At 41.6% G+C, this 24,887-nt stretch overlaps 1 protein-coding gene and 1 long non-coding RNA gene across 8 annotated transcripts; one reads left to right on the forward strand and one right to left on the reverse strand.

The window, feature by feature from the left end:
* ikzf1 (IKAROS family zinc finger 1 (Ikaros)) lies at positions 1–19,610 on the reverse strand. 7 transcript variants are annotated; one of them, XM_078273805.1, is made up of 8 exons: positions 19,297–19,608; positions 14,658–14,711; positions 14,372–14,485; positions 7,175–7,444; positions 5,403–5,570; positions 2,151–2,276; positions 1,446–1,577; positions 1–949 (listed from the first exon to the last, which is right to left on the reverse strand). In XM_078273805.1, the coding sequence occupies exons 1-8, from the start codon at positions 19,589–19,591 to the stop codon at positions 240–242; spliced, it is 1,869 nt and encodes a 622-aa protein (XP_078129931.1). In that variant the 5' UTR covers positions 19,592–19,608; the 3' UTR covers positions 1–239. The 7 variants fall into 7 exon arrangements, with proteins under 7 accessions (XP_078129931.1, XP_078129930.1, XP_078129932.1 ...); XM_078273804.1 differs by having other exon boundaries at positions 1,446–1,580; positions 19,297–19,606; XM_078273806.1 differs by lacking the exon at positions 1,446–1,577 and having other exon boundaries at positions 19,297–19,606.
* LOC144532868 (uncharacterized) lies at positions 17,822–24,695 on the forward strand. The gene is made up of 2 exons (XR_013503379.1): positions 17,822–18,528; positions 20,868–24,695. It is a non-coding gene; the product is annotated as an uncharacterized LOC144532868 (long non-coding RNA).
* Positions 24,696–24,887: the final 192 nt, after the last annotated feature.

The raw sequence follows: 24,887 nt of genomic DNA on the forward strand, positions 1-24,887 counted from the left end.
CCTTTTTGTATAGTTGTGCATTTACCTGTGTTCAACAAACATGCATACTTTGTATAAAAAAGACAACTTTCAGACATCAACAGTGTAATTTACATGATGTATTTCTATGCATTTATTTCCAGTGCATGTCTGCATGAGTGAGGCATATTTTCCATATCTACACCTATTTGTCTGTGTGTGTGTGTGTGTGTGTGTGTGTGTGTGTGTGTGTGTGTGTGTTCTCTCCGGTGTAAAGGGGCTCAGTAGCGATGCTCCCCTCGCGTTATGTGAGAGGAGAACTCGTATCGGTCTTGACTCCGGTGACCACAGAGGTTGCACTCGAAGGGGTCTCTGAAGCCGTGACAGCCCATGTGAATGGTGTACATGACGTGGTCCAGGAAGAGAACGCGGCAGTGTTCGCACCGGTACGCCCTCACCTGCTCCCCGTCTGCTGTCACCACCTTGAAGCCCTCTGAAGCCATCTCTATGCTGGCCCGGATGGCCTCGTACTGCCTCTGCTGCTCCTCCTTCACCAGAGGCAGCATGCCGTTTCTCACCCCTGATGTGATGTGATTGGTCAGGTAGATGAGGCCGGAAGCCGCCCCGCCCGGACGATCCTCGTTGTTGCTCTCGGTGTCTGTGGAGTCCTGGCCGCTGTGGCTGGGCGAACCGTCCTTCTCGCTGGACGCGGACTTGGAGTTGGAGAGGAGCAGCAGGTTCTCGGCTGCGCTGTCTTTGGCCGACAGGTTGTGGCCCGTCCCCGCGTGGCCCTCGCCCGCCTGCTTGTGGAGGGGGTACATGGAGCTGAGGCCCACATCGGAAGAGGAGGCCGGAGAGGTCTGCACCAGAGGCCGGAGCGACTCGGCCCCCAGGTAACTGATGGCGCTGTTGATGGCCTGGTCGATGACATGGGGCTGAATCAGCTCGCCTGCTCCTGCGTCGTAGGAGAGGTCTGACAGACGTTTCTCACCTGAGGGTTCGGAGAGAGACAGAAGAGCAATGTGAAGTTTATACTTCAACTTTCACCTGCATCTTGTGATTTAACCACTTTAATACCAAGCATGCTCCTCTCTAGTTTGAAAATGACTTACTGTAATTGTAATTGTTTTATTCTGGTCTCATGGTCTCCTATTGGTATTTCTAGACTCATACTAGTATTTCCCTCGACCTCTTAATATTCTATTTTTCTCCCTCTTTTGTTATGAAGATTATCAACATCTTAATGTAAAATTAATATGCAGGGTTAAACACTTGTAAATATTTAAATATAGGCTTTTCTAAACAACTGAACAATTCCTGATCAGGCTAAACTGCACAAATAGACTTTTTTTTTTCACTGCATGCATTCTGCAGAGCCAGGGTGGCAGAGAAAAAGTAATTAACACAAAACACATTGCAGCTTCACCTATGCAGCTTTCATAGGTGCATAGGTTACGAACACAAAGGAAGCAGATTTCAGCCCTTACCCACAAACTTCTGTGGCATAGTGCTCTTACGCTTAGCTACATTATTAGCTAGTCTGTCTAGCACCAAGGCTCTGTCAGATCCCGTCTGGCTTAAGTCTTCCCTCTGCTCATTCTGGTTGCTTTCTTCCTTTACTACTGGAAAGCAAGACAGAAAAGTAGATTTCAGAATCAAAAGTAATTTGAGTTTGTTCTGCTTAAAGTGATGAACTGGCGCCTGATGACACATGATGGTAGTTTCTGGTCTGATGGTATTTTTTCTCGCAGAGCACAGAGCGGACTATTCTGACACATGTGAAGCACTTGGTCTATAAAAATAGTATTTCTTCATTGCTCACAGATGAGGTATAAATGTGTTTCTAGGCTTCAATGCAGAAGATTACAGCACCCTGCACATGAAATATCTCCATAGTGAGTTCATTCAGTTTATGACTGCCGAGTATATATGGACAAATACAGGACTTTACACTGACACCATGATTAAATTGACCTTATTTATCTCTGCAGTCATTTTAAATAGCTAAAGAACTTCTGCATGAGCTTATACACTCAAATGGAAATGACAGTAATTTGAGCTGATCTGTTAGAGCATTTCGTAACAGATTCATGGCACACTGCTGTTGCATGCATAGATAGACCTGCACTCAGGGTAAAGTAGGCCATCGGATTTGGGTGAAAAGTGAAGTGTGCGTCTGGTGAGGCACCGACCTGTGTACATGCTGTTCTGCAGCCCCATGCACTGCAGGTAATTGTGACAGCGCTCCTTGTGCTCCTCGAGAGAGCTGCGCTGCTTGTAACTCCGCCCACAGTAAGCACACTTGTGGGGTTTTCCAACTGCAAAGAAATAACATTAGATCAGTGAACAGAGCAGTGTCATATTCTATGTGATTGTTGATATTAAAGTGATAACCTTTTTTTTTTTTTCATTTTTAATTCATACGTTTTGGTTTAGTTACACAATAATGATTCAACCTATAGTATGCTGTTCTAAATTCCCTTTTTCGTAGTTCTTTCCTGGAAGTAAAACAGAAAGTGATGTTTTTTTACATTCCCAGTTTGACTGGAATAAATAGAAGAAGACAAACAACAGAGTGGTTTGACATAGAAAAAAAGCCCCACCTACAAATGCTTTGTCGACAGAAAACCCAAGGAAAAGACCTGGCAGTACCGCCCCAGTCCAGAGAACGGCTGTAGCTAATACTGAGCTCACTGAGGTCATGTCCTCTGTATTTTTGGGGAAATTCAGGAAGCAACTTGAGGGGAGTTTACACATCAAAACGTACTCATGGTGGGTATTTTATAATCTGAGCTGTGGAGACTTGATTAAGATGAACTGCTCTTACACCAACAAAATAAGAAGCCTTTTACAGTAAACTAAATAATAATAGACCCACAGTCATGGAATGTAATCTGTTGAAATGTTAGAGGAACAGTTGGATAAATAAAATATTGAAAATAGGAGTAGTAAAAAAATATATTCTTATCTGTCTATCACTGTGATCAGAATATTTAGAGCGGGAGAGACTTATGACCTCAGTATTTCGAAAATTCTGACTACAGCCCTGAGCATGAGCCACTACTGTAGCTAATTCCTCTCAAACACATACATGAGCCACTCTGTGTCAGTGGGTGACATTACCTTTAAACATATAAAAAAAAAAACCCTGTCTTCAGTATGAATAAATGGGATTGGAACTGAGTGTCATAAATATAGTAGGGAAGTTGGAAAGTACTGAGAGACAGATTGGCACACTGTTGGTTTTAAGCCTTTCATGGGATATGATGACACAGAAAATTGTAAAAGAAATAAATAATTCCCGCCTTTTCCTTTAAGCATAGGCCTCCCTAGTTTGTAAGCTTTCTGATTCATTTTGCCTTTGCTCCTTATTTAATTCAGTCCAGTGCCTATGCACACCAACTTGTGGAAAATAACAAAGTGCTTCGTTGTTGTTTTTTTCACTAATTGCTGCAGGTAAACGTTCAAATTTGAAACTGGAATGCAAAAACCATTTTGCAGGTTATCCCTTCAATGTTCTGTTGAACTATTTAGAGCAGGCTGTGTACTGTTTACAGCCAAAAGATTTCATTAACACATATTTCTGCAAAGCATTTGCACACAAAAAAGTGACACCATATCTACACCCTGTCAACTTCCCCTTATAAAGCCCTGAGCTCTCACTGTATGCACTGCAGAACATGTCATGCCTTTGGTAAAGGCACCCAGCGTAGAGCTGTAATCAGGCCTTAAAAGTTAGGTCCGACAAGGCCCGAGCCCGACAGAATTCGGCCCAAGCCAAGACAAGTACATTTTGATTGACAGCTTTTTAAAAGCCCAAACCCATTTACAGCCCGACATTATTCAAATGTGCGCATGCACACAGCTCTTTTGTCTTTTGTCAAGAATGAGTCATTTATACATTTTTTAACTTAATTTATTCATGACTAACGTAGGCTATAGGCCACTTGGAAGTTGGAACAAAGAAATAAAATAAGTCCTCCAGAGGCCAGCCCCTGTTTCACCTCCTCAGATCCATTTCCGCGCTAATCAAAACTAGGGCTGTCAGCATTAACGCGTTGCGATTAAGGGCCGAGCATAATGCGTTAATTTTTTTTTTTAATCGTATTAATCGCATGCCGCCATTTATTAATTTATTTTCACTTCACTCAGCTTTGCGTCGTGCCTAACAGGCTACTATTTTGCTGTACTTCCTTGTAACACATCCTGCTGCTACAGGAATAGCAACGCGGACTTCGGTGCCTCATTCCGGTGCCACTGATATGCCTGCACTTCTCTCTGATGCTCTGAAACAGACGTCACAGGAAACAGAAACATCGCTGCACATGACGCTAGTTAACGCTACACTCGACAGCAGCTAATGTTAGCCTACCGCTAGGCTACCGCTAGCTAGTTAACACTATACTCGACAGCAGCTAATGTTAGCCTACCGCTAGCTAGTAGCTGGATTAAACACAGTTACAATGCTGACAGCTAACGCTAAATGGTGTAAAGTGTGACTGTATTTCATTGTAGAGGATTCAACACCGGGATGCAGCTGCCGTTGTCAGAAAAACACAGACGGTGCGTTCAATGAAACTGGTAATTTACAGCCTTGTGGTGCATTCAAAGTTGTTGTTAAATGCCCTTTTCCCATCTGGTGGTTGTTATTGTCATGTATGTCAACAGCTATTTACTAGTGAAATAAGTTATTGTTATAGTGATTACATTATTATTAAACATTTAATTTTGACGATATGGCCTTAGCAATAAACAAGCCGTTCTTTAATGTCGCCAACTGTTTAGTACCCTTCTTTTCTTTTAAATCGGTTCAGGCACCAGTAAGGCACCGGTACCGTTTTAAAAGTACCGCTTTAGCACTGGTATCCAAACCAAACAATACCCAACCCTAATATTGACACTATAATATATATATATATATATATATATATATATATATATATATATATATATATATATATAATATATATATATATATATATATATATAATCAACAAATACAAATCTTAAAATTTCTTCAAGTTCATAAAGTCACTTTCTTTGCATTCATTTGATTCCCAATCAAGATACACTGGTAAGAATTGCTTTCCATTGTTAATATGTACTTAAAAACAGTTCTGAAATGCAAAATAATAGAATTTTAATCATGTGATAAAACATGAGATTAATCGCGATTAACTATAGAAATTCAACGATTAATTCGCGATTAAGAAAATGTAATCGTTTGACAGCCCTAATCAAAACGCATCACCTGACTGCTCATTTACCGAGCACAAGCCCGAGCCTGGCCCGAGCCCATGTAAAATGATAGAAATTAAGACCGAACCCGTCATATCCCGTCGGGTCCCGTCGGGTTCAGGCAAAGATCTTCAGCTCTAACCCAGCGGCCCTACCATTACCATGAGTGTGGAAGTATTCAGTGTGGGTGGCCTGTGGATACTCACCCGAGTGGGTGCGTAAATGTCCGGAGAGGGCGTCCCTCCTGCGACAGGCGTAGCTGCACAGGTGACACTTAAAGGGTTTCTCCCCTGAGTGGAGCTTGATGTGACGCAGCAGGTTGCCCTTCTGGGTGAAAGAGGCCCCGCACTGGCTGCACTGGAAAGGACGTTCTCCTGAGGACAAGAGCACAACAAAGGCGCTTTACCATTATGAGGCGAATAAAACACAAAGAAAAAATAATAACTTGTACGTTTTACTGGCACCCAATTTTATAGGTTTTTTTGTATTTTGTATGTACCCTACCAGGCAGTTCATAATTTGTTTTTTTTTTAGCATAAAATGTTTTTCTTGATTGCACCACTCTCCCTAACCTCACTATGTTTGATTCCTCCACTGACAACAATAAAAGCACAGTCTTTGTCTTTTCTATGTGGATGAAAAAGCGGGTTGCTGCTCTAGGAATGCGGGGTCACTGCACAACAAGCATCCCGAGCGCCAGAACAAGCCAGATGATGGAGCGTCTCGGGGGCAGAGAGCGATCCAGCAGCCTGAGAGAGGGTTTCACAGCAGACTGACACTCTATCTCTCCGTGCTCACCCTGCCCCACCGACTTCTGGCGCTCTGATCGAACAAGAGCCTTTCAGACTCAGCCTGCCAGTTCCGTAATGCACCATTGCCTAGGTCAATTTGATCTGAAAATCTCATTTTTTCCTCTTCTTCGTCTCTAAAATAAGAGCGGCACATCACAATGCAAATTCAGCCTCATTTGAATAAAGCGGAGGAAACACTTTGTGTTGAGAGCCAGTCTTCCTGATCAGCGCTTCTGGAATAAACCAATATCCAGCCTCTCCGAGTGTTGTGGCATTCTGTGAGAACGTTTTAATATGGCTTTTTTTCTTCTTCTTTTTTTCAAAGGCCCCCCATAAAATAAGAGTCACCAGTGAAGCAGCAAAAATATATAAAAAAGGAAATTCATTAAAAATGCATTTCAGGAGCAAAGACTCACTACAGAATATTTTCTATTTAAATAAGAGGCACTTCATTATGTCTTTTATTGTAGTTTCTTTTGCATTTACATTAGTCTAGTGTTCCTTTCTTCCATTTTGAGTTTCATTAGTTTCTAAAGCTTGACAGTTAAGTGCCTTTTTCAAAAATGTTCCCCACCACTGGTTTGGCTTCATTACAATAGAATATCAATTTTGAAATTTGAAAAAACTTTTAATAGCCAGATAATTGTCACTTCATAGAGATTCCATTTAATCGTCCGCAGATATCCTGTTTCTCAACTCTTTTTTTTTTTTGTCAGACCAAGTTTATCTCTGCTACTTTGTCACACACAATAATTTGATCAGTAACTGTTGCTTGTCCTGTGGGAATTCAGAGTCATTTACATGAACAATAATGAATGCTAATGGCGTGCTCAAAGTCTATTTCACGCACAATGGGAAGGTTTACATGCATACAGCCAAACGCAAGGATGCCTTTACCGCTACGACTGATTATAAGTGTGACTGCAAACATAGGAACAGGCTCTAAAGTTTATTTATCTATCACTAATGTTTGTGTGTAGGCAAAGCTACAGCATGTACACTGTGATACTGCTTGTGTTAGTGGGAGACAACAACTCTGAGCCTAATTTATTAGCTTAAAGTCTAAAGAAATGTTCTGAACATGGGCGGGAGCCACAGCAAACACCTTTCTACCCCTCATCCATCCTGTCTTACTAACAGTAAACATGGGTGCAAAGGAAGGGCAAGAATTATTGCAGGTGGCTTACCAGTGTGGCTCCGCTTGTGCACCATCAACACATTGGGGCCAATGCAAACTATCCCACAGATATCGCACTTGAGCTTCCCGTTGGGCAGCCGGATACCGCCAGCCGAGGAGAAGGCCTTGGCTTCGGGGCTCGGCTGTGAGCCGTTCACCTTGGCCCCCGAGGCATCGATCACGCGCAAGTCTTCCGCGCACTCCTCCTCCTCCACGCCATTCATGTCACAGGCCAGCCCATTCTCCTCATCACTGCGAGCCTCAACTTTAATGTTATAGGCTGGAAAAAAGGGCAAGGGGGGGGGGGGGGCCACGGTTTAGAATACGAGCATGGTTCTTTCATGATGTTATATACTAAAGATGGGAAATTGTCAGTGTGATATTGATACTATGACAGGAGAATAGATAAGAGCTGCTTATTGTAACATTGTGATGTAGCCTTGAAGTTGCCTTTGCCTGGTCTGTAAGGCTGCATAATAGGAAAGTCAAACGATTTTTTGACTGTCCTCACTGAATTATGTTTTACTTATATCTAACAGATATAAGTAAAACATAGCTTTTCTATTATTATTATTTAGTGTTGTTGTCAATCTCACTATTTTAATTGATTTTATTTTATACTTTTTTCATAATTGACCTGACAGATTGTCATTGTTAAATTATTGTTTGGCTTTTTATGTTTTTTCCATAAAGTTCCCTTTTTTTTCTATGAATGAGACATCATATTATGTGTTACATTGTTTTTGTTACTTGTTCAAATAAAATACATATGTGCTCATTTTATAAAGACTATGCTGATGAACTCAAACTGTGTTTCTCGCAGCCAAGAAACTGAACTTTAACATGGCCTGGCTTTATTTGGATTCATTCAGTACGTTATTGTAGTCAATATAATTCTGTTCATTCCCTCGTTCCTCTGTCTGGATGGACACTGTACTGTATGTAATAGCAATGCAACTGCACTTTAATAGAACTAGGGCAACAACAGTTGTGCAATGGCAAACCTCCTTTAGTGCTCAATGCAACAATTTTATGTTTACCAGGATCATGCATTGGCAGTTCACAAACTTCCCCTCTTACTTCAGGCATTTTGTGAATTCAGCCTGAGAAAACTCAGCAAATGTCTGATAAGATCAAGCCACCGCCTACTCCTCTAAACTGTAGACTATACTGTAGATACAGTGCTTGTTTATTTCAAAGCAGAATAGTATTTTTCACAAGGATACACAGGTGGATAGCATGCATACTGTTTGAGGATGTCAGTGATGAAGAAACACAGATCATCTCACACCATCACACTTTGGTGAAACAAATGACAGCAAGATAAACAGGAAACAGAGACACAGGAAGTGTGAACCTAGGGACGACAGCGGTGTCTATCAGAGCCACAGAGTGCGATGAACACACACAGGCACACATGAGACAAACTCGCATTTGACCTTTTCACTAATCAGTGGGTCTGTAGAACACAGAAAGTAAATGCTGCATGATTGACAAAGGCCAACTATTATTTATATTATACTATAATCTCTACGTGATATCTGGTGTTCCTAGAGTGATCAGAAAAGAGAAGTGTCCTCTGTGCTGAACGACCAGCTCCTTCTTTTCCCACTAACGAACTTTAGAAACATTTAAGAGAACTCACAGATCATGCAAGTCCCACAGCTATCAGCCTGTGGTTTGCATGTCACTGTGGCAGCCTGATTTCCCCATTCCTCTATCTCTGTTTGTACAACTGAAGAGGAAGAAGTGGAAATCATGAAATATAGGAATCTATGGAAAAGGGGAAGCTTCAGAAAGAGAGCCTGTCTAACTGAAATTACCAAGAATTATGGAGAAGTGACAGAAAGGGAAGCACGGGAAAGGAATTGTAAAACAGCCAGTAACTGAAACATTTTTTTTAGCAGGAGTCTTGTTTTTGCCGAGAGCCACCAAGGGAACATAAATCCCCCACAGAATGTTTCCCATAGAGAGCAGGAGGTGGAGCGAAATTTGAGAACTAACAGCGATGGATCATGAGACGTTTATGATCGCCTTTCTGATCAGTCACATAATCCGATCGTCCATCTCCACGCAACATTTTTTTTTTTTTTCAATTTGCTGTCTTGTCTTGTTTTTTGCTGAGCAGATGAGATAAGAGAGATACCAGCCGTGCACGCAAAGGGAAGGGAAAGCTTTGTAAAAAACGAAATGGTGCTATGTTGGTGTTAAGTTCTATCAATGTGCAAAAGATGATGATGAGTTATGGTACAGAACTGTGTATAAACTAGTTTCCAAACTTGCTACATGTGCATCCAAAATGTAATGTAATGTAATGCAACGTGGATGACAAGGTTTTTAAGTGTTGCTATGTGTTAACACACAACTCTGTTGCTGTTATTGCCATGCTGCCTTTAGTTTCACTTGGGAGTTCTCTGGCTTATGTATGCATTTACAGATTTAACTTCAGACAGTGGTTGTCAACAGTTTTTGTCAGTTGTACTCCCAAACCCCATGCAGATGAACCCAAATATCCATTTTTCTACACAACCATTTATTTGAGCCATTCTCCCATTACCTTTAGCAAACTAAACTGTTTTTAGCTTAATTTGAGCTATCTAATTTAACTAACTATTCCTTACCTTTCGCTAAATATGTCAACCATTAGTATCCCTTACTTTCAACTATTTCCCCTTGTATCTATTACATTAACTATTTCAACTGTGTTTCCATCCCTTTAAGCTAAATATTGAAATTGTTTATCCATTACTTTAAGCTAACTATTTTAAACATTTACGGGTTACTTTTAGCTAACTATTTCAACTGTGTATCCATTACTTTAAAGGTGCTCTAAGCGATGTTGGGCGACGTCACTTCTTGTTGACGTTCAAAGTATTGTCAAACAAAACGGAGGCTAACTTATTCTAGCTAACTTCGCTCTTCACGCTTCTCTCTCCTCCACTCCTCACACCCCCCTTCATGTGCACGCGCACTAACCCCCCAACCCCCACCCCCAAATCCTTCTTGTCGGTTATTGGCTGGAACACTGTTTGTTATGTTTGGTGGTGCAGGTTGGCGCAGTTTATTGTTGTTGCCATTTGTCGACAGAAACCAATGTTTTTTTTACAGTGTGTTCAGGGGACAGGCAGCTAGCAGATAGTGAGGAGACGTTTGCTGTATGTGACAAAAAATGTTGTAGCCTAAAAAACGCATGACGCTTAGACGCTTAGAGCCCCTTTAAGGTAACTATTTTAAAAATGTAAGGGTTACTTCAAGCAAACTATTTCAACTGTGTATCCGGTAATTTAAGCGTACTATTTCAACTGTTTATCCGTTGCTTTAGGCTAACTATTTTAACTGTGTATCCATTACTTTAAAGCTACTGTGCGTAGGTTCTGTCTCCCCCCATCAGGAATTCTAAGTAATGACAACAATTCTGTCGGGGTGTCCACATGACACAAGTTTTCCGTGATCGCTCACCCCCTCCTTTCGAACCATTTATCCATTACTTTTATCTAACTATTACAACAGTTTATCCATTACAGCTAACAACTGTTTCAACTCCTCTGCTTGCCCACTACTACATTACACACACTCTCAACAAGTGGTATTCAGGTGACTCAATATGCAAATGTGTATTTAAATTGTAATTTCTATGTTTTCAAATGACTAAAGCTACTCCACAATCTTTCCACATTCCTCTTTGCAACAGCAGAAGTACCCCTCGGGGTATGAACACCCCTAGTTGGGAATCACTGACTTAAGACATGTTTACACCTTCTGTGACATTTTGTGAAGTGCAGTCAGGTTGTGCACATGTCCTACTCACTTTTGCAGAGGTGAAAGAGAATTACAACCTGCACTAAGCAGCCGGAGTGATCTTTATTGGAGTATTTACGCTGCACGTGTTGCACACCAAGCTTTTGAATTTCTCACTTGAGCCACCAAGGCGTTTCAGTCAGGCATACGCGCTTTGATAGTGACGTAAGAAGGGATTTTTGAGGGCAAGTTATCGAGTCACCTTTGCATTTGCATATCACAGAGCTCGAAAGCAAAACTCAATGGCAACACCACTTCAACCCTCCTAATTTAATTTATGGTTTTAGCCACATAACCTCTGGTTGACACACTTTTTATGGGTATCTGAAGTACTTGGCTGATGTCAACATTGATTTGTAAAATGATGTACCAATAAAAAGACTTAATCAGACTATTGCCTTGCTCAGTATTGACAAGAGAGGCATTTCTCTGCACATGGAAATGTTGCCACTGATTCAGGAATAACTCTTCAATATAAAAAAAAAAATGTGTAGACGGTTTATTCTCACTAATTTCAGAATTGTTGGAACACTGCAATTGGTTTTCAGTTCCTGAGACATCTAATATACCAGTGAGGCACTCAGGTTATCAGCCAGGTGAAGCAGACATAAGGGAACTATGAATGCTGGGCTGCCACCTACTTCTCATGGATATGGGGAAGTTGTGACTGAATTGGGAATAGGAAGAAGGCTTTCTACTGTTTGTCTTGTTTGTCACAGTCACACATCCTGATTTGCTCATTTTGGGAAGCGAGTGTCAGGCAAACAAAATAGGTCACAATAAATTGTTGATGTGGATATAATCCTCAGATTACAGATAAAGGGGTAACACATTCTGTAGCAGATAATTAAACAATGACCAATACTGAGAGAAGCAACCAACAAATGTAAAATAAAAAAGAAAGAAGCTATAGTACATATTCTTTTAAACACAAAGCATTTTTTGGCATAAAAAGAAGAAATGATCAAGCTATATTGAAAGAGTTTGATAGCAGATAGGAAGCAACTTAGCAAGTGTGTTAGTTCTGCAGCGTGGAAACACAGGGAGACTGCTGGAGGTTCCTGTTACTGACTTGCGCTGCTCTCACTGCCTGAAAATAACCCTGTGTGCATAGTGGAACCGCATATGTTAAACCACGGCAGCAACACTCTCAACGCGACTTGCAGGAACACCAAAAACAGCCTTCTTTTCCCCCTCACACTTTCAACCTCCTCCATGTTTTCGGGAACTAGACAGCTCAGTCTCCCTCTTAGTCTCATGTCTCTGAAATAGCAAAGGAGCGTCTGAATCACGGAAAGTGAAACAGAAATTATTTCACTGGGATGTTCAGAAGGTCATTTTACCACCTTGTAACTTAAACCAAATATCTCTCCATCCAAAAAAATTATCTTTTTTCTTAATTTCAATTAAATTTTAATTAGCATTTTGTGACAGTGTACTTAACACACTGATATGGAGGACAAAATAGGGTTCATTTTGACCTTTAAAGCTCCCTTATGCTTTGAGTCATATATGTGTGGATTGCAGCATTGTGAATGCGCAGCAACAGTGACGATCCCAAGATGTGAAGACTTATTTGCAACAGGAAACAAACCTGGGTTTTGAGGTTTTGAGCTTTCGATACTTTGAGGTCCCATGTCCCACATATAGTCCCTCTGCTTTATGCCTTTTTATCACTACAGAGAACTGAGCAGCACATGATCCTGGGCGATAATTATAACTCAATTGGGCTTTTATCACAGGGGCAGCCATGCATAGATGTACCAGATACTTGCACTTCCCTTCTTTCTCTCTGTCCCTATATAGACACATGTGCACACACAGTCGAATGTGAAGTGATCCTACTGTTGGGATATGAACAGAAACTCACATATAGTACATCAAGTCATACATAGAAGCCACCAGCTGTGCCCCCTTTACTCTCTTTACATGCTGCCGATGAAAGTGCAACATTTAAATCAACTGCTTTTTGACTATTTCCTTTTTTCCCCAGATCGTACTAAACGTCCATCTGTCGACTGAGATGAGATGTACACAGTCTTATAAAACATGGCTCTACAAACGCTCCCTAACTCGATTTTAAATGTTTTGCAGCACTTGTTCAGAAAATTCCTGCCTGTGCTGAGCTCGGCGCCTCACAACTCAAGAAAGTGTGTGTGTGTGTGTGTGTGTGTGTGTGTGTGTGTGTGTGTGTGTGTGTGTGTGTGTGTGTGTGTGTGTGTGTGTGTGCGCGCAGGTGTGTGACCTATGTGGTGTAGTGATGTGCTGATCTCTCTGAGCTTGGCCCTGTTCCTGAACTCTTCATCTTCAGGAGTGTTGAAACTGCCTGATGGCAAGTTCTTCTTAGGAAACTCTTACACACCCTATTTCAGTTTCCTCTCTCACATTTTATTTTTTGTACTGTGTGGTGGTAATCTTTGCCGTCATCTGGATAAGTGGAAAAACACCGATAGGATGGTCAGCTGTCATGCTTGGTTTTTCTGATCATTTAAAATCATTTGTCATGATTAAAAGAAAATATATAACCCCACGTCTTTGTGATCCTGAGTTGCACCTCTTTTCAAAATTTTCAAAACAAATAAAATATTGACCTGGCTCTCATGTGGATTCGCCTCATCTGTCCTGAAAGCTGTGACGGTGCCTAACATTTTGGACATTCAGTGGATGTATTTATGTTTGACAAGCTATTAATAAATAATAATACTAAGCAAAAAAAAAATACCTTACTTATCCTATTTAAACTGTATGTTATGTCTGATTCATCCCGCTGTCATGTAAAAGCGATTAGCTTTTAATGACCAGTAATGATTCCACCTTGAACTTTCCTGTTTTTTCACAAACCACCCATGTTAGGAGACTTGAGATAAATATATGTGAATCCCCCTAGCATGCTTCATCCTTATTTTCACCATGATATTCCCTGGCTTGGTGTTCACAAACTCAAATCAAGGCCACATTAGCTATTCCTTAAGATTCGGCTTATTAATGACATGCCATGGATCAAAGGGATTCTTTTTTTTTTTTTTTTTTTTTTACCTTTTCTGCCAATGACCTAAATGTGTCTCTTTGCAGCTTAAAATTAATTTTTCCAAGGGATTTGGAACAGCAAATATCTCCCTCTGGATGTGTATGGGATTAAGTTATAAAAACATTTGTATGCTTTTTTAAAATATATATATATATATGTTATGCTTTTGATACTGACATTTCTTTCATTTAATCGTTTCACTCCAGCTTTGGGAGTGACTACATTACATTTGGGCAAGGCACTGCAGTGGGTTTGACTCATTTTGATTGCTGCTTCATGGATACACTCACACACTACAATTCATGTTTTCTTACATTTACACAAGCATCAGTGTTGTTCTGCTGTGGCTGTGGGTGCATTTGGTGAGATATTGCCTCGTACCTTTGTCCCCTCTGTTGTTCTGCGGGTTGGTGGAGCCGGCTGACAGGTCCTCAGGGACGGCCATTGGTTCCTCTGCCTCCTCGGACGCTTCGTTGGCAGGGGGGCTGTCCCTGCCTGGGGAGACAAACATACCAGCAAACACCCATCACTCACCACGCAGCCCCTCAACGTGTCTCATTCAGGATAAGCAAAATTACCTCCGGGTGGTGTAAGAGCCTGTTTGTTGGGCCTATTGTATCTACTTTCTGCACTCTACGTCTCAATCATGCAGTAGGTAGTCTTTTACCTGGCATCTGGGCCATTTCCTGGGCCTCCTCTGTCTCCATGCGGTGCAGGTACTCTAATGGGAGAGAGATGGAGATGGAGACGTATGTAAGTTTAATCAAGTGCAGGCTGAGGAAACAACATTATAAAAAGCCAGAGTGGAATAAAGGGTGTACTTCTCGGCGTGGCTTTGTCACCTCAGTGAGATCACTCTTGTCACCGCCGCAGACACCCCACAGTCCCCCCACATTACATTACAAAGAATTACAGACATTTTCATTACAAGTCTGACAGAGCGACTGAGCTTGGAGAGTGGCTTGGCTCCGGCTGATGGGGCCCGCTGGTAGGCTTGCTGGGAATGGGCTTTCAGACCACATTTGTTATTTATTGTTAATTTCCTGCCACGTAATCATCCAAAAATGCAAACTGACTGCCGCAAAATTAAGCAGAAAATTAACTGGCCCCAGGTCACGAGTATGCGGGTGTTTGGCGCTCCCAGCTGATCGGCACTCGTGTTCTCACTAATTTACTGAGCATGCATCGCTGAGCCCGCGGCCTGGGCACAGACGCATGCAAGCCACACTCAGAAACAAAGAGAGGGGAGGACAGAAAAGAGAGAGAGAAGAAGCAGATAGATTTAGAGGCAGAGAACGAAGATAGCAATGGGAGGGCAAGAAGTCAGAAGAGCAATTGCAACAGGAAGGTGCAGAGAAAAGAACAGAAAAAGCAGGCCGAAGGACAGAGAAGTTGTCTTTATGATTTTTTTTTAGAAGCAATCCTCTGGCCAGGACTGAATATCTGAGGAGTCACCAGTGCTCGTGGCCCCATTAATAATGGATGGCCCTCAAGCCTGCAGCAGATGGGCCCGACAGCCTCAGCCCCAGCTCCGCCACTTCAAGAAGCCCTTGGTGGGGCCGCTGCCCAGTCCAAGCAGCCACTCAGGGAGAAGTGAAGCTCCCGAAAATAGCGAAACGAGCCCAAGGGAGAAGGGGAACCTAGGCCTTCCTGTTTTACTGACAGATGGCTCCACACATTTGGAACAAATAGTGGGAAGCGACTGGGCCGCTGTGTCGCAACGCACAATATTCTGCGGAGTCAAGTCAGGAGTTCGGCGGCCTGCAGACACCCAGGATGCAAGTGTGAGGGGAGGAGAAGGGAAGGGTGGGGGGGGGGGGGGGCAAAGGTCACTGGTGCAGAAGATTTGTTCAGCACAACACAGGGGTGTTGCGTGTTACTCTGCTGAGCTACGACTCCGCAGCGCACTTCTTCAGCATCTGGAGTTAGGAGGTCGGGGGCAGAGGGGGGTATATTCTCGTGTGCCCTTTTTTTCTGGGCAGATGGTGCGAGGGGAAACACGGATGTGTTGGTGGAGGGAGGGCTTCGGCAGAAATAAAAAAGAGAGTTCCTTCATTCAACCACAACCCACTTGCGTAGGCATGTGGAAAGTAAGGTGCACGTAGAGTATTCAGGAAGTAGTTATTTTGTGATACTATGTTTTCGTTTTTTTACGCGTTACAAAGTTTTCCCATATTGTTTTTAGTTGTGATTTAAAGAGTGTGCCTTCATTTTTCTTTTCCAAACTTTGGAGTCCTACTTTGATAACATACTTTTTAATAAGAAACTAAAACGTGTTCATCCACCTAACCAGTCACGACTTTTTTTCTCATTTATTTTATCAGATCAAACTGATATTGTGAAAAAAAAAACTGGATTTTTACCCTTTATTGCTCATGTCCTGGTTGTTACAGGGAGGAGTGTGTATGTGTGTGTGTGTGTGTGTGTGCGTGTGTGTGTGTGTGTGTGTGTGTGTGTGTGTGTGTGTGTGTGCGTGCGCGTGCGTGTGCGTGTGTGTGTGTGTATGAACTGGGGGCAGGTGGAATCTTTCAACCAGTGAAATGGAAGTCACAGAAAAGGCTTCTGATACATAGTGCAGGGGGACTGGAAAAGTTTTGGTCGGAGTACGTCAAGTGAGGAGAGGCAGGAAGAGGCTTGTGGGTTGAAAGAATTCTCGGTCCTCCTCCTGTGTATGTGTGTGTGTGTGTGTGTGTGTGTGTGTTTGTTGAATGGTGTGGGTGGGGGGTTGGAGGCGTCTGCTCATAGTGAGGTGCAAAAGCTACACCAGGGAGCAGGGTGGAGATGAGAAACAACGAAACCGTTAACAGATACTGAGGACCACACCATGCAGAGCTTGGAAACCCAGGAGGAAGCTTAGACACTGGTGTGTACAGTGTATGTTTAAATTAGTATACATGAGACACATTCAAAATGAACAGGAAAACATGAGGCAACACTCAAGTATAGAAATGGTAGGGGGGAAAAAGTCACACAAAACAGTGTCAGCTAGAATTAAATTAAGTTTCATCTCATTCAAATTCATTAAATTGAAATGTTTTTAGGATTTAATAAAAATCCATTTAATAAAAATCCATTTAAAAAAAAATCTGTTTAATCACTCATCCTTTTATGGAGTGATTAAACATTTACAAAACAAAATAAAAGTGGGATTTAAGGCAAAGGACGCTCATGTTAAATATTTTTTATATGTTTCTGCTTATGACAATTAGATCTTTGGCTGCAATAAAACATGTTATAGCATTAAAATACATCAGTAGGCCTATGTAATATATCATCACTATGTGAATCCAGTTTCATCGCTCATTAGTGCTGCACCTCACTCTGATTATGCACAAACAATATAAATAATAATTCAAATTCTTTATTCTCGCACACGCTGCCAAACATTTCCGCTTTTCCTACAGTTACTAAACTTTCTGACAATTCAGGAAAATATCTGAGTTATTAATTTTCACTCATGTGGTTTTCATGAGAACTAATGAAGCTGTGGGTGCTTTTTTATCAGTCATTAGGATTAGAGATTATCCTACACCTCCAAGCAATGTGTTTGCACGGTCACCTTTGTTCATATGCACATGGAGACTCTCATCAGTAATTCATGAAATGTATGGGTGTAAGTGGGTAGATAGTGTTAGCGGATGTGTTCTGGGAGCCTATCGAGGGGGTGAGGGGAGAGTAAAGGTGCGCTGAAGAGAAGTTTCCTTCATTTGCATCTGACACACTTCACTACTCTGCTATTCAGACAGTACAATCATTTTAATAACTGTCTGCCTTCCTCTGCCCTCCCCCCCCCCCCCCCCCCACACCTACTTCTGTTTCTACTGACAAGAAAAATGGTGTATCTGCAGACAGACTTGCAGCACTTTCAGCTGAGATACGAAAAAGTCCTATTTGTGCAGGTATTGGGGTTCCCTATCCGAGTTTAAAACAGATCTAACGTCTGAGATCAAACCTATTTTTCTACTTTTTCCAAGTGTTACTTTTTGTTGAATATTTGCATTTAAGTGTGATTTAAGTGAATTATTAACTTCCCTAAAATGTTTCAAACTCATAGAAAAATAACTTTTTACTTGAAAGCAAACTTCAAATGCATTCATATTTGCCTAAAAAAAAAAAAAACGTATAGGCCTATTACAAAAACTGAAGATGCTCTCTCACAGTTTCAGATTAGACAAACTAATGGCAACTCGTTGACTCGGGGCTTTGCATCACACATCGCCACTTTAAAGATAAAATAATAATAATTAAAAAAAAAAAGAAGCTACATACTGTATGTAAATTTTTTTTTATTTTTATTTTTTGCAGAGGCTCAACCTACATGGCTCAACTTTTGCAACGTGTTAAAAAAGAGGAAATTTCCTCAACAGTTTGAGAGTTGTTGCTGTTTTTCTGCCTGGGCGTTGATGAACTACTTTCCACCTCAGCACTGTAAAAACTTGTATCAGTCCTGCCTACATGAGTCTCCTTTCTTCCCTTCACACAGACGTTAAACAACGAACTGAGACTGTGGTTCGAACAGGTGAATACAAAGCTAAACGGTATGAGAAATTATCCGATTTATCGGTTATTAATTTACAAGAAACATTGGCTACAGTTTCTGTGCGTACTGATTTCCTGTTTAAACAGTGCTATAATATTGTCACATACAGTTTGGTTTTGGCCCCCGAAAAATGTGCTTCTTAATCAAAAGTTGTTTTTTTTTTCTCCTGAAAATGTGTATTTTAATATTTTTATCAAACGTAAGATACAGAGGGACCATCTGAAGTTTACTGAGCGCGCACATCTGTTGCAACAGGTGCTACATAGGCTATAACAGGAGTGTAAAAACCTATTAAACAGGTTACAATTCTAACGAATTGCGAACGAAAGAAGAAGTAAAGTAAATCTTAAAAAACGAGACAAGTATGTTTATATAAATCTAAGTGATTGTGAAATAATTTATCCATATGTTCCCAAAAGAGAAAAAAGACACAGGAAAAATAGGGAACATTCCACTACTTCCGTTAAACTGATGTATATTTAGTAACAAATGACGCGGAAAAGTGAATATATTTGTCTGTATTTAATTTTAAAATAGTACACTCGTTTGTTAATCCGTTACACGTCCTATACCGCCCGAGAATTACGCGCACCAAGCGGGATCTGATGCTGCGGCGCACCTGCACCGAAACTAAAGGAGAGTCTTTTCCAGTCAGGTGCAAAATGTCTCCTAAAACTCTTGAAAAGAAAAAGAGCTCATTGTAGAGGTGCTGACCTAGCCTTTGAGATTAGTTGGGAGCTGAAAAGCGCAGTGGAAGTCACTTTACCTGCTATTCCTTGAGTTTGCAGTATGAAGTTCTTCCAACTCTCCCCGGCTCCATGTGCAGAAGGTCGCAGCGCCGCGGCGGCCCCATGGAGCTGCGCCCGGAGTCCCTCCCCTCTCCACTGCACTTCCTCGTTCCAGCCCAACATGACTATGTCTCTGAGCTCGGCTGGGGCATTTTGCTCGCTTTTATCCACAGGCCGAGTCTGCAGCGGGGAGTCGAGCCTCCGAGCCCTTGGCACTTGCTTTGTGCCGTGCCAATAAAAGCTGACACCCAGTAGACCATTACTGGCAGCCATGCATGAGATGGGATGAGGCGCGCGAGGAGAGTGGACCATTCATTGTTTATTTATTTCATTCTCACCGAGGAAGCGGTGGGGGGGGACTCCTTACTTGCATATTGGACAGCTCCCCTTCTGTCACCTGTTCTGGCACGCTGAAGCAGTCCATGAAATTAACACAACTGTTTTCTTTCCCATATAATGAGTTTTTCTTTGTCTCTTTAATGTTTCATCCATTTCACTTTGCTCTTTCTCTCCAGTCATGGCCACCCTTATAGTGTCAAAGCTTCTGTCCTGCCTCATCACACCTGCAAGTGTCCACAATCTGGATAATGTCCGAATCTGGACACATTGGTTTCTTTTTTTCAACGTGTTACTCTTTGTTACTTTCGGTTTTAAGATGCCTGCATACTGAGTGCATCCTCACTGAGTTACTGGCTCAGTCCTGCAGAAGACCATCATGCATGTGCATTATATTCACTGCAATGTGGTTTTCCCTTTGGGTTTTGTGTGCAGGAGTCTACAAACCAAAAGTATACTACTGGCTCAGAGATATTTCAGCTTCAGATGCTTCCATCAATACGAGCTCTGCGAGACTCATCTTAACTGTAACATTAGAAGTTTTGCTGCAAAGTCAATTATCTAAATTCAAAACTGCTTGGAAGTGACCTAAAACTGAGATACACAACACTGAATGTAAATTAGTAAACCGTCACCGCAGCCTACTGTCTGCAGCACATATAACGGGATAGGGTGCAACACTTCATCTCCCTGCATTCTGCCATCATTCATACATATAGTATGGACAAAGAGGTTAAGATGTTTAATAACTTCATTCCAATATTCTGATAATGCCAATCTAAGTGTCAATCTCTTGCACAGTCGTGTAGTTAAAGCCACAGAGTGGATGGGGGCCTATACTGTCCTACATCATTAAAATAAATATAAATTGTGGATTAATATTGATGGAAATTCTAAATAAATAATGAGTTACACCTCTGGATTGGCTTAAATAACTCACCTCTCATTTTCAGATATGTCCTGTCATTATTATCTCATATGAATATCTGGTGGAGTGCTGTACCTCTGCTGTAATTACTGTATTTCAAATTACTCATGTACTCAAAGCTTCTACTTTTAAAATAGAGCTTTTTCCCTCCAGAACTGTTTATGTATTCACTGCTGATTAAGTTACAAGTTCACACTCAATTTCCGAGAATAAAGTAGTGGTTATACTGTGAATTTAACTTCCTCAGTTTTCTCTGCTTGTGACCCCCCCACCCCCCCCCCCCAGGATCCCACTGTCCTCAGGCCCCTGGAGCAACCTTATCTCAGGAGAGGCTGTGTGTTGGATTGCTGAGTCACCTTTCGTGGGAGGCTGCCCTTATCTCCTAAGAAGCACAACATTCAGGCAGTTGGTTGCAAAAGGAGGAACTTTGGGCAGGAGCACTGTGGCCTGCTGTGTCTTCACGGCCATATTATGGATTGCAGCAACACTTGCTGACTTCCTCAATGCCTTCGGCGGCGGCACTGCTTTCTCTATAAGGTCAGGAGCTGCAGGCTTTGGACGCAAGCAGGTGTGGGGGAAAAAAAACTGCAGGATGAGCGACTCCTGAGGCCACACAGAGGGAATGCTAGGACTGAAATGTGACTCAGCGCTATCAGCGAACGCAGGGGTGCCCAATCATGACTGTGGTCTTCCATGCCCCAGAGATGCGGCCCAGTGACACAGCAGCTTCACTCACTGTAGGTCTGAGAGGCAAAACACTGTAAGGACAATGATTCAGTCAAGGTTTTAGAGAAGTTACTGCAGAGGTGGGATCAATTCTCAATGCTGGCTGAGTTGCTGATCATAGTCCTAAGGTCTGACTTCTATAAAACATGTGGAAATTGTTATTATTAATGTGGATATGCTGACAAATTGAAGCAGATATCTGCAGAGGGCTTCAAGGTTTTACAGGACTACTTAATTCTGTAGCCTTTAAGATTATACTACATGCACGGGCTGTAAATCAAACTAAACATAACCCTCTGCTCCTTCAGGTTAATCCACAACCTGAAGCAAGCCATGTTGCTGTAATTAATATCATTACCTGGCAAGTCTCAAAACATCATCAGGCAATGTAGCCGCTCGACTACCGAACAATAGGCTCTGGCTGGTTCCTATTTCATGGATCTTTAAGCAGTATTCACAGTTTCACATTTGGAAGCACGAGCAGCATGTAACCCTTAATTGGTTTCAACACCTTAATAAGTCAAAGGCGTTCAAGACTGATAATCACATTAAATAGTCCAATTTATCTAAAAAGTCAATTGCAAACTGAAAAACTCTCTTTCTTTAGGAATGCATTATGCTGTGAGGATGTCAGAGTAAATTAAATTCCCCTCTGCACACTAAAGCATCTATTTCCTTATGGTAATTATCTGCTGGAATAGACGTGTCACTAGAAGGAGTCAGGCATGCTTGACATTTAGCCTTTTTATGGAGCAGCGATGAGTAAAAATTAAGATGAGGAAAAGGAAATTAATCTGCAGCCCGGGCAGGCATTGAGAGATCCAGGAGGATAGTGGCTGAATCAATCATGATGTTTGTGAGCCTGTTTTGAAAAGGAGCCAGTGATGAGATTCAGACCACAGGCTGGAAAACCTGAGGAGGAGGAGGAGGAGGAGGAGGAGGAAGAGGGTGCTTTTAGCAAGTAGAGTTATGATTGCTATGAGAAGGTTTACGCAGTTTTATTGGTTTTAAACACAGCAGTAGGGCTGCAAATGACGATTATTTTCATTAGCGATTAATCTGTCGATTTTCTCGATTATTTCGATTAGTTGTTTGGTCTATAAAATGTCAGAAAATGGTGAAAAAATGTTGATCAGTGATTCCCAAAGCCCAAGATGACAGCCTCAAAGGTCTTGTTTTTTTTCTCCAAAACTCAAAGATAGTCATAGAGGAGTAAAGAAACCAGAAGATATTCACATTCAAGAAGCTGGAATTATTGAATTTTGACCTTACTTTCTAACAAAATTACTCAAACCGAGTATCAAAACAGTTGGTGATTAATTTAATAGTTGACAACTAATCGATTAGTTTATATTTTAAATCATTTTAAAGAAACAATTTGACATTTTGAGACACACACTTTTTTTTTTTTTACACTAGTTTAGTTGTTCAACAGGCAACAAGTAATCCAACACAATGGATCAAGCAAACCATTCGTTTTTCTAAACCCTTCCAAGGCCACAGTGAAGGAACAAAAACATGTGTCAGTGGCTCTTAGCTCGTTATGGTGGCTTTGTTTTTTTTTAAGATTATTTTTTGGCCATTTTTAGGCCTTTATTGACAGGACAGCTGAAGACATGAAAGGGGAGAGAGAGGGGGGAGTGACATGCAGCAAAGGACCGCAGGTTGGAGTCAAACCTGGGCCTGCTGTGTCGAGGAGTAAACCTCTATATATGGGCGCCTGCTCTACCAACTGAGCTATCCAGGCGCCCAGACATACACTTTTTTTGCTGAAAGTTGGATCAAAAGATTGATAAGAAGTTATTATTTTCATATATGGGGAAACAGCTAGCCAGGCACAGGATGTCACAAGTCACAGGTGCTGCTTGGCGCTTCTCATCTAACTCTCAGCAATAAAGAAAACAAGTGTATTTTTTAAAATGTCAAACTATATCTTTTAAAACATCTCCAAACATCCTAAACAGGTGAACTAATGATCACTAATTAGATTGAAATTGCTTTAGTTAATAGTAGCTACAGTCTGGTCCCCCCTATCATTTAATAATGTGGTTATTATGGAATGGTGGCATTCTAAGTCAAGGTTGTCGAGCACATTAATTGGTGGTTACGAGACGTCAATCACCAACAGAGCTCTTTGCTGATATCAGCCCAAAAGGAAGAGTGCACTCGCTAGATTTACTGGATTCACTACACATTCACACAATGCAAAGGAAAAGATCAATTCTAACAAACCTGCTGTGTATGTTAGTAGATTTATAATTCTGGGCATTTCAAATCTTTTACACGCAAAGTTCCGATTAATTGTGACCAGTGTTGGGCAGCAACTGTAATGTGACCCCTTTTTTGAGTAAAGGGTAGTAGAAGGGTTTACAATATGAAATGTAATCATCACATTACAGTTACTAAATCAAGTCAGGCTCCGTAACTTCCACTTTGGGAGTCGATCTGTGCGCTGTCTTACCAGGAGTTTGATGGAGGGTTGATATGAGCTTGCTCTATGAACTCAGTGCTGAGACTGGTCCGGGACAAGTTAGCTGGACGCATGGCATGGAGGTGTGGGGAAGCAGTTAGGGTCTATCAAATGAGGAGAAATGGGACTCCCGGTAGCTCCAAAGTTATTGTATTTAAATGCGTGTTCTTGGCTGGCTTGCTAATGTTACCTATTAGCCTTGGGAGTCACCTGGGTTTGTTCAGAGGTGGAGGATGTGTGAAGCTCGTTGCCTCACTGTGAGGACTGCACTACTGCTAGCTGATAATGGCCAGTAAAAGCTCGCCCCTCCCTCTCCCTTCCGTGCTTCCGCGCACTAACCCCCCAACCCCCACCCCCAAATCCTTCTTGTCGGTTATTGACTGGAACACTGTTTGTTATGTTTCGTGGTGCAGGTTGGCGCAGTTTGTTTTTGTTGGTGTTTGTACAGAGACTGCAGGGTTTTTTTTACGGTGTGTTCAGGGGACAGGCAGCTAGCGGATAGTGAGGAGATGTTTGCTGTATGTGACAAAAAATGCTGTAGCCTAAAAAACGCGTGGCATCACTTACAGCACCTTTTCATACCTCTAAAACGTAGGCAGACCACTTGGTAAAATGATGTTTGGTTTTCTATTTTTACACATGGTAACTACAGAATAAGTGAAGTGTAGAGGATTTCCAGTTGTTTAAAGGCTCATTTGATGCAGCTGTGCTGAGAAAAGAAAGTGAAGTAAAAAGTAATGTAATGCAATGTAATTACTTTTTAATGTGTAATATGTAACATTTTTAAGTAACTTCAACACTGCTCTTCACAAGGAGTACAGCCTGTGAAAACATGTGCACAATGTCTCCTGTAGCTCTGAAGGGTGCTTTCTAAAATAAAAAAAAAGAATCCTGATGAAAAGGTGCTATTTGCAAGACTTTTGGAGTTTGGCCCTTACTAAAGACTAGAACTCAGGATATCTCGGCCCCTTCTGCTTCCATTCTGACCATGCGAAATGCCCCTTTAATGACAATACAGGTAAGGTAAGTAAGATGTGGATTAGAATTGTAATGCATCTGTGATGACTGATCACACAACCCTAACTCACAAAATCAACAGCGTGCTCAAG

This window comes from Sander vitreus, chromosome 17, assembly GCF_031162955.1.
Source record: "Sander vitreus isolate 19-12246 chromosome 17, sanVit1, whole genome shotgun sequence".
NCBI classification, from domain to species: Eukaryota; Metazoa; Chordata; class Actinopteri; order Perciformes; family Percidae; genus Sander; species Sander vitreus.

Excerpts from the sequence above, each read along its gene's own strand:
- ikzf1 (XM_078273804.1), bottom strand. The coding sequence starts at position 19,591 with ATGGCTGCCAGTAATGGTCTACTGGGTGTCAGCTTTTATTGGCACGGC. Across the intron at positions 2,277-5,402 it reads ACATTTACGCACCCACTCGG|TTGGAAAACCCCACAAGTGT; the intron begins GTGAGTATCCAC and ends ATTTCTTTGCAG. Across the intron at positions 950-1,445 it reads TATGCCACAGAAGTTTGTGG|GTGAGAAACGTCTGTCAGAC; the intron begins GTAAGGGCTGAA and ends CCGAACCCTCAG.